Genomic DNA, 10318 nt, shown 5'->3' with positions numbered 1-10318 from the left:
CACTCAAACATATGTTTTAAAATCTCACACATCAAATGACCCTGCACCAGAAAAAAATCTAAACCCGAGTAGCTGAAAGTCCAGACTGTGAGAATTTAAGTGTAAAACAAAAATGGAATAAAAGGCATATCGTAGACATGCAAAGAAAGAAACACAAAAATACAAAAAGAGGTTTTTAATTTTGCACAGCACAATAAAAAAAGCAGCAAACAAAAATCAGATCATAAGAGATGATCAGCTCCTGAGTCCTGAGGCATTGCACTGATTGTTTCCTCTACTCCTGCAGCAATAGTGTTTGTATATATGAAGACATTCAAGCATCAAAAATAAAGATTTTACTTTAAGGTGGCACATCTGCTGATTTTGTGATTTGGTATTTTATTATATCATAAAGCTACTGTGAGCATCAAAGGCACCAATGGCTGCACACAGGACACCCTGGGAAAAAAAACGTGTTTAGAAATAGATCAGAAATCTGTGTTTACCAGCGTTGAATGAAATCATATATATATATATATATATATATATATATATATATATATATATATATATATATATATATATATATATATATATATATATATATATATATATATATATATATATATATATATATATATATATATATATATATTTTTTTTTTTTTTTTTTAAAGAAAAAAGAAAAAAAAAAGTGACTGCTGAGAAGAAAGGAGATCTACTCATGGATGCAATAGCAAACATGCAGAAAAAAAAAATCATCTGCTGGATGGACATTGAAAGGACAGATAAAACCCGCCTCCCAGAAACTCACTGGGTTGTACAGATGGGCGTGGACCTCCATTACCCTGAAAGAATCTCTGTCGCGCGCACACAGTCACACACTGATGCTCATGGATCGAAAAGAATGGGCTGCATCTTGATAAAGGTGAAGTTGTAATACTGTGGCAGACCCTGGTGGCTAATGCTGCCGAATTTGTCCCAAAAGAACGGCGGGAGTCCGTCCTGTGTTGTCGGCCCGTTCACCGCCTCCGCACGGAAATCCCCAGCCAAGTGGAAATCTGTCACCTGCACAGGGAAAAAGACGCCAACAAGAAGAAAGCTGGGTAGAGCTTAAAAGCATCTGAATTCATGAAACCTGTATGACTGCTACTGATGAAAAGGCTATTGTGGCGCTCTGGGAATACCTTAGTGTCATAGCAGCCTCCTGGTGAAGGCCTCTCGCTTTGCAGGTCGTTACGGCAACAGATGGACTTGCAGGGGTCACCCTTTGAGTACGGATCCTTCTTGTAGTCTGAAAACAAGCAAACCAAAAATATCATGCTTGTGAATGTAAATGGATGGCTACTGGAAAAAGAAATGAAAAGATTTCAAAAATTAAACAGAGATCCAACTAAGCCTAATTCTGTGTCACAGTTCAGCTATCACACTGGCTACTGCAGAAGAAACCCTGGGACACTCGTGGACCTGGTTGGGAAGAAATGCTCTACCTGTGCATCTTTGGTTTAAACAGACGTGCAACAAGTCTGAACAGAAGAGGTACCTAAAAGAAATGTATAAAACTATATCAGCTCAAGCTATAGCTATCAGAATAGCTAGGAAAAGGCCACTTAATTAGGTACAGTTGTTCAACTACTTGTTAGTGCAAATATCTAATCAGACAGTAAAACAGCAGTAACACAGTGGATTTATGCACATAGACATGGTGAAGACAACCTGCTAAAGTTCAAACTGAGCATCATTTAAATCCCCAAATCCACTTCAGTATTGTTATGACTGTTATGAACATGTTCTACCAATCTTCTAATGGCTGCTTCCAGCAGGACAACGGACCACATCGCAAAGCTCAGATCATCTCAAACTGCTAGATGTGATTTGAATCCAGCAGCTTGTTGAATGTGTGCCTCTAACAAGATGTAACTAATGAAGTGTACTGCAGCCAAAAATCTAGCTTATGAAACAGCAACATACAAAGAGTCAGCAGAATGAGTTAAAACTAAGAAGCCGAGATGGAGCCACACACCATTGAATCTCATGATGTGCTTCAAGGACTCCAGGTCCTTAACGCCACACTGGTCACGGCGAAAGATCTTGGCTCTGGGACAGAGGTCATAGGAGAAGTCCTCTCCGTACTGCTCCCACATTTCTACGTAACCACTCATTGTGTAGATCTTCCGATGGAAAGGAATGTTGTAGGACGGCCAATAACCTGTAAGAAATGGATGTGGTGACGAAATCACAGAAAAGTCTAAAAATGAAATATGATACAAAATACAATTGAATGTAGAAAATGATTAGCTGCCTCTGCGCAGAGTCTGTGTCTGGTCCGAGTACTCCACCAAGCTGGGGATCTGCTCCACCACAGTCAGCGCACCGTCGTCGAGACTGTGACCCAGCTTCACTTTGCTTCTGTCCAACACCATGTACTGATTGTTGTAGGTTCCTGCAAGAGTTACAGGTGGATTTATGGAAGAGAAAAAAGTTTAATAAAGAGGCCTGAGCATGATTTAGCTTTTTCTATCAAAACACAGCACAGTTTCTGTGCTTCGTGTATAAAGATCCATGTACATAAGGCAGACATGCTCACCAGAGTTATACATGGAAAAGGTTTTGGCCCATTCTTCTCCGGTTTTTGCCAAACTGTGAGCCAGCCTGACCCTCTGCCAGGCCAGTAGGCTATTTGGGGTGATTGTGTCAAAAAGGGAGGAGTTGAAGACATTGTTGGTCGTCTGCGTCATCATCAGACCACTTCCCAAGAGGTAGAAGTCATCCAGCGACACCAGGAACCCTGAAGCCACAAACAAGCCACATTACAAACATGAGCTTTATGGATGATCTTCTTCCATAATGATGTTCTTTTTGCATGTGTGCCATGTGTGAAGAGGGCGAGATAACCAAAATTGTTATACAGAGACAGCAGAATGAATGGTTGGCCTTCTGGAGATGGCTGACACTGACTGAATTACGAAGTGGAATCATCAGCAAAACTCTAAAACTTAAGAAGCTGATCTCACCAAATTCATTTAAGGCGTCTTTAACTGACCTGGAGGCAGCTACTACAAATGTACTGCATGAATATTAACAGCACAGTACTATTCAATAAACTCAGTGACTTTTACTTTTATTTATGTTTGTTTCAGCATAAATGTTGGTTGTGTTTGTATTTTACTCCATCAGTTTTACATTCTTATAGTTTTAGTGTGTTTTTGCTGTGTATTTTCATCTGTGTTGTACTAGTCTGTGCAGTTACTGATTGTAATGCTGCCTGTCTTGGATAGGACACGTTTTAAAAGAGTTGTGTAACCTTAAAGTAATGTTATCCTGGTTAAATGAAGGTTCAATCAAAATAAATGAGGTAAATTTTCACTGATGCTCTTGCTTTCTTACATACCAGGGTAGCTGCTAAAGGATAGTTTTCCAGTGGCTGTATGGGGCTCGCTGATGTGAAAGTCCCAGTGTTTGTAAATCCGCATCGTAGCAGCGTATGTGTACCAGCTGGAATGAGCGAACAGGAGGTTCTCGTACCCCGGCAGCATCTAAAGATGATGACAGAAATCAGTAATGAGACAATCGTGCGTCATGTCCAACAGTTATGTAGCTTAACCAACATAATAACATTGGTTTAGTTAGATAATTAACTTAAATTCAAGAATATCCTTTCAACAAAAGCCACCAAACAGACAGAACAAGAAGTCAGAACAGGTGACGTTATAGGACTTTTGAATTTGGCCTGTTATTTAGCACAAACATACATTTGTTAAAGCTGCCGTGCAAAAAACACTTTGAAGTTACAGGTTTTAGAATATGCACCTCTGTGTACAAAACTGTCCCCTGATTTAATTATGTCACTGAAAATTAAACTTAGTTTCTTTAAATATGAAATAAAGATGAATAATGCGTTACTGCACTAATGCACCAGCACATTCGATTACACAGGAAATTTGCTCTTCACTGGTAGTTTCTTGTTCTTCTTATTTTGCACACCTATGAAAATCAGGTTACAGCTGATGTCAGTGAAGCATTACTAATTTGCTGTGAAGTAAATTTGAGGAACTACTCATATACATCAGCTGCTTTTTGTGTTATGTGTATTTTTTTAAATATCTAATAAGAATAAGAGCCTGATCAGGATCGTAGACTGTATATAAAAGATGGCCACTGTAAGCTGTGCGCAAACTTGTATTTTAGATCCTCGGGTTTGGCATTTTATCGGTTGCCATATTTTTTTCCCCCTCAAACTTGATGAGAAAGAGGAGACACCACATCTTCATAAAGTGAACTTATCAACTGCTCGTTTTATGTTGCAGAAACGGAACATTTTGATGTATTCACCAAGACTTGAAACCAGCGGCTGAGAGGAGGAACTGAAAAGTAAGATGTTTACGGAGTTCATAGATCAGATGCTTCTTCAAAGTCAGACTACCTTTTGCAACCAGAAGAAAGAGTGAGTTGATTTTAGGCATCGCTGGCTTCACTTTTGGTCTCTATATCCATCTTTTATATACAGTCTGTGATTAACTTGTGTTTTGACCTCTGACCTTGATGAGTGCAGAGCAGTGGCCCATCCCTGGAAGTCTGAAGTCTCTGAGTGAAGGATAGGAGCTGGGGACCAGGGCTGGGATCAGATCCAGCAGGTCTCCCACAGAGTTCAGGAACTGGACGTCAAACAGCGTCAGCGGCTTTGGGAAGGACAACAGATAAACAGCTGGTCATCAAATGCAAACAAACAGTGCTGCTGCTCCTGATGTGAGACGGCCATTTATCAAAAACCCCAAAAAACATACAGAATAAAAGCTACAAAATAATTAATTATGAGAAAAGAAAACATAAAAAGTCCTCTCACATCTTACAGCAAACAAAAGTCGATCCATTAAATAAAATAATTATTTGCATTCATAACTGCTGGTATGTAGTATTACTGCTAGTGCCATTAATGTAACACTATTGGCTCTATAGCATATTTATAAAAATCTTCTTAAGTACTATTACTTCTACTTTTTATATTTAACATGGTTTAAGGCTGTGAAACCTGATATGAAACTGTTGGTTGATGCTTCTGCATCTCAGAGTGCAGATTTATTTGTTAGTAATTTTTCACTGTTCTTGTTTTTGGTCACATGGTTATCCTACCTTCTTCCCTTGCTTCTTGGCCCACGCTGCCACTCCTGCCTGCAATCCGTCCAGCTGAGCCATGATGAAGCCGGCGTGTTTCCACAGAGGATCGGAGCTCTTGTTCCCTTTCACCTGCTGTCTGACCCATGAGTCCTGCTTCCTGAATATACAAGAATCATATTAGACTGACATTTAAGTAAACAGATAACTGCTACTGTACAAAACTCCCACCGTAATACTGCATCAGCAGAAAAACATGATCAAAACTGTTCTTTATTCTGCAACATTATGAATGTCAGGGGTGAACTTCTGTAAGCTCTGTTGTGGTCAAGAGTGGCTGAATGCCAACGCTGAGAGTGCTTAAATGTTTGGTTGAACTTTTTTCAGAAGAGGATATGAAAGATGACAGATTGTGAAGTAGATGTGACATTTCTGCTGCTCGGGTTTTAACTCTGAAAGGAAAAGGGAACAGACTCACTCCATAAATTTCTGAACTGGGTCGAGCATCTTTGGTTCGGTGATCAGCTGCGGGTACATGTTGGTGTAGTGGTCCATCATCTGCCTCGGGAGGAGGAAGAATGAGTACAAGTATAAGAGTGAATACAAAATGCCATAGCCTATAGAGTAAAATAAATAAGGTTATAATGAGAACTGACAGCACTTACTGGGCGGTCAGGAAACCTTCGAGGTAGCCAGCCAGGAAGAAAGTGATCTCATCCGTTTCAGGAGTTTTTCCATACCCTGCTCGGATCTCCAGGACGCTCCAGCCTGTACTGGATAGGGTGTTATTCAGGAACCCGTAAGCATCCCCCTCGACCTCCATCACCCCCTCCTTTAACTTGACAAGCTTGTGATCAGGGTCCCAGTACACAGTGGCTGCTGTCAGCTCTGAGAACACATCAACACAATGAAAATATAAACAAAAAGGGAGGCACAGATCCCAGCTCCTTTACTTATGGATTTTTTTCTATATTTGCTGTGATGAATTAATGGATGCAAACAAAAATGAAAGTTAAATGTCAGGTTAGGGATCACACTGCACGAAACACTTCACTCAGTCTCCAAAACAACTTAAAACTCAACGCGTACAAAAATCATCTGTACGGCACATTCATACAAGCAGCACGGACGCTGGAAATAAACCACCACTTCATTCCTGAAAGAATGAAACCAACAGATCCTTAAACAATCACCCGTGACTTCTCATGGACTCGTCCTACTTACTGTCAGCAGAGCCGAAGGTCGCAGCCACGCTGAACAGAAGACAGACATGTAACCAGTTTAGCGAAGACATGTCTGCGAGAATGGAGCTAAAAACTAAAACTGCTGCGGGACATAGAAATGGTTCGAGCAGAAGTGGCAGAAGTAAAGAGGAAATCTGCGTTTTCTACGCAGGGAAAGTCCAAGTCACGCGAGCTCAGAGTTTCCTGATTGGCTGCGGCCAGGAGCGGAAAAAAGGGAACAGTACGCACACGTGAAAACACTTCGAGACAAGCTGCTGGAACAACTAAGATAGTTGGTAAACAAGAGATTTTTAGTTTGGGGACAAGAAAAGAAAGAAAATAACTTTCCACCCCAGATGGGACTCGAACCCACAATCCCTGGTGTTGTGGATAGGCGTAACTTTGGGTCACGTGGTGTCGGTAATAGTAGTAGTGATTACTATGTTACCTGTTCTCCACCCGAGGGAATCTTTCTGAATGAGCGGGTGACGGGGGAAGACAACTTTTGCTGACCGCTCAAGTCTGGAATGTCTGATCACTGTTTTTCCATGGATTTTAATGATTTTTGATAACAAATAAATGAGTTTTAAATTGGAATTTTGACGTTTTAACAGCGAGCGCGTCAACATCATTCCCCTATTCAGCTGCTCGGCGACTCTAACGCCGACGCGAGCCCATCCACCGCCGCCACTACACCCACAAAAACGACTTGTCTGACAGAGAAAGAGAAGGCGACAGTGGTATGTTGAATGCTTAAAATGAGTGGTACGCAAGCTGCATCTGTTGTTGGAAAACCTGAAAAGGATAAAAGATTAATTGTTCTCACTGAGAAAGCTTTTGCATATAAAATTGAAACCACCCAAGCAGATCGGAAAAGGCATGTAAACAAAATGAAAAGTGTGATTATGTCTCTTAAAGAGCTAATGAAAGATGATAAAAGTTATTCACAAGTTAAATCACAGTTTGATGAGTTAACACACTTGTTTAAGGATGCCAGTGCATTGCATGAGTCTCTGTTTTCTTTAATCTCAGTTAACGAGAAAGATAAACAAAATATATGGTTCTCAAGCATTGCTAAATACAATAAAGAGTTTATGGAGGATGTCAAGATATAGCTTGCTGAAACTGAAAAACATTCAGGCAGGCCATCATCTGACAAAGCATAGTCAGATGATGGCCTGGAAACTTCCCTGGGAGGAGAAGTGGAGGTGCAAGAGCACATTGGGAAAAGAACCTCAATTATGTCTTAATCCCCAGAATGATGTTCAGGATGACGTGTTGTGTCAAATCAAGGCAGTAGGTCGAGCTCAAGAGTATCATCTCCTTCATCTGCACATCTCAGGGCAGAAGCTGAAACGGCTGCTTTGCTCGCACAGCAACATATACTTAAAGAAAAACACTCTCTTTAAGAACAGGAGGAGCAGTTGTGGAGAAAGAAAGAACAACTTCAGCTTGAAGCAGATATAGCTGCAACTGTTGCAAAAGTGAATGTGCTGAGAACTGGTTCCACAATGCGGATCGTTGCTTTGTAGAAATCTAATGGAATAGAATCATATTTTAAAACGAAAGGAAACAGGCTTGAAATCCTTATTGTGGAAGCACAGACTTTTGTTCCACAGACGCTTACAAAAGGTAATGCAATCACTGGGAATGCAGAGCTTCAAGTAAAAACAGTGCAACAGAATATGAAAAGGAAAAGGCCTGCACCCGCTCTTATGGGGCCTTCTGACACTTTTAGACCAATCCCATCTTTGTCTAATCAACAAGCTGCTCATCCAGTAGCCAATGAAAATCCGTTGTCCATTATGGAAAAACAAAATAAATTAAAATGTATGTTGGTCAATCAGCAAAGTCTCTTTTCACTGCCCAAAAGGGAGGTTCAAACCTTTGATGGCGATCCTTTACATTTTCAGGCTTTTATGTGCTCGTTTGAACAGATCATAGAAGCAACGACTGGCGATACTTTATAAGCACTTTGGGAATGGACATGTGATTGCATCTTCTTATTTGATCAAAGTTCACTCATGGGCACTGATTAGATCAGAAGATGGAAAGGCTCTTCAGGCATACTGTTTGTTCCTACGTGGATGCTGCAATGCAATGGAAGAGATTAATGATCTCTCTGAATTAAATACACCTGCCAAAATGCTTGCTTTGATTAGAAGACTGCCATATAAGTTAAAAGACAAATGGTGAACGGTAGCATGTGACATCCAGGAGAGGCAACATCGCAGAGCTGAATTCGTTGACGTTGTTTCCTTCCTTGAGTGTCAAGTTAAAATTGCTACAGATCCCGTCTTTGGAAATCTATGTGATGTTCCAGCAACACATCTAACAGCCAAGGGCAGCAATGGAGGGAAACGTTCTCCACATCCAAGAGCTAAAAGGAGTAGCTTTGGTACAACTCTGATGCTAAGAGACAGAATCAAACAGGAGCTCAAGATCGCCACAGTACTGTGAAGGCTTGTTTGTTCTGCAAAGGCGGACACACACTGGGGTCATGTGCTCTGCTTAATAAGATACCTCATAATGAGAAGATTTCGTTTCTTAAAAGGAATGGCATCTGTTTTGGCTGTTTGTATACTGGGCACATCAGCAAAGAATGCAGAAAATGTCTTTTATGTAAAATTTGTGGTTTCAGACATGCCAGTATTCTCCATATCCACCACAAGGAGAAGAATGAAGCCAAACCTGATAACGAGGCAGATAACAATCCAGATTAGTGGTCATACGGGGCCGGTGAATGAGATTGTAAGCTTGCCATCATGCCAGTTAAAGTAAAATCAAAGAGAGGTCAAAGAATAGTTGAAACATCTGCCTTTTTGAACCAAGGGAGTTCAGCATCCTTTTGTACAGTGGGTCTTATGGACAAGCTGAATATTGCTGGGAGGAAGACAACGATTCTCCTGCACACTATGGGACAGGAGAAAGTGGTGGACAGTTTCATTGTACCTGAACTTGAAGTTGCTGGATTGGACAGTGACATATACTGTGATATACCTGACCTCTTCACTCAGCACAAAATGCCTGTAGATATTGGTAACGTCCCACATCAACAGGTCCTGGATGATTTGCACATTTGAAGCATGTTCATTTGCCAGAAATGAAGTCCAGTGTGGAGCTTTTGATTGGCATGAATATGCCCAGAGCTCTGGAACCTTTGGAGGTCATCCGGAGTGTCGGTGATGGACCTTTCACCGTTAGACTGTGCTTGGTTGGACAGTGCATGGGCCACTTAATCGAGAATGCTGTGGAAGGCCAGGATGTTTGGCAACAGTTACTCCCAAAAGAGTTTCTGCTGTCACACTGGATAAGCTATGGAAACAGCAGTTCAAGATGGACTTCCCTGAGAGCAGCCATGATGAGCAGATGGGCTGTCAAAGGAAGACTCAAAACTCCTGGAGTTGGTGATGGGTGATTTGGTATATCCCTCACCATGGGGTTTACCATCCTACCAAGGAGAAGATGCGGGTCGCCTTCGGCTGTGCAGCATCATTCCAGGGTGTCTCTCTTAATGCGCAGCTCCTGAGTGGCCCTGACTTAACAAATGCTTTGGTTGGAGTACTGACGAGGTTCAGAATAGAGCCTATTGTTTTGATGTCTGACATCCAGGTTATGTTTCACCAGGTGCATGTGCCAGAGGAAGATTCTGACCTATTGATATTTCTCTGGTGGCCTGGTGATGACTTTAGAGCATGCAAGAGTACAGGATGGGTGTTCATTTGTTTGGGGCAACATCCTCTCCAAGCTGTGCCGACTATGCCCTGCGGAAATGCGCAGAGGACAACAAAGCATACTTCAGCCAGCAGGTGATAGACACCATTCTGTATAGTTTTTATGTGGACAACTGCCTTGCTTCAATAGGCTCTGAAGACAAAGCCATCAATCTTTACTCAGATCTCAGAGACATCTGTGCCAGGGGTGGCTTCAACTTAACAAAGTGAGTAATAGCTGCAGCATTCTGGCAGTTATACCTGAGGAGGAAAGAGCAAAGAAAGTTAAGGT

General features: G+C 41.4%; 1 protein-coding gene across 2 annotated transcripts; it reads right to left on the bottom strand.

Annotated features, from left to right (window-relative positions):
* Positions 1-160: 160 nt before the first annotated feature.
* Positions 161-6626, bottom strand: LOC147332144 (lysosomal leucine aminopeptidase-like). Of its 2 annotated transcripts, XM_086288565.1 has the most exons (12): positions 6315-6626; positions 5756-5978; positions 5569-5652; positions 5109-5250; positions 4517-4657; positions 3370-3514; positions 2566-2766; positions 2281-2421; positions 2002-2187; positions 1166-1272; positions 793-1046; positions 161-438 (listed from the first exon to the last, which is right to left on the bottom strand). In XM_086288565.1, exons 1-11 carry the CDS (start codon positions 6382-6384, stop codon positions 870-872), a joined length of 1617 nt encoding a protein of 538 aa, XP_086144691.1. In that variant the 5' UTR covers positions 6385-6626; the 3' UTR covers positions 161-438; positions 793-869. The 2 variants fall into 2 exon arrangements, with proteins under 2 accessions (XP_086144691.1, XP_086144693.1); XM_086288567.1 differs by lacking the exons at positions 161-438; positions 6315-6626 and having other exon boundaries at positions 659-1046; positions 5569-5648; positions 5756-5861.
* Between the last annotated feature and the right edge of the window lie 3692 nt (positions 6627-10318).

This window comes from Aulonocara sp. 'chitande type north' Nkhata Bay, linkage group LG4, assembly GCF_057382095.1.
Source record: "Aulonocara sp. 'chitande type north' Nkhata Bay isolate Kocher_YH1m ecotype deep benthic linkage group LG4, A_spYH_male_GT1.1, whole genome shotgun sequence".
Lineage (NCBI taxonomy): Eukaryota > Metazoa > Chordata > Actinopteri > Cichliformes > Cichlidae > Aulonocara > Aulonocara sp. 'chitande type north' Nkhata Bay.
Note: the sequence above shows the minus strand (reverse complement) of the source record. Positions and strands in the feature narration are given on the sequence as shown.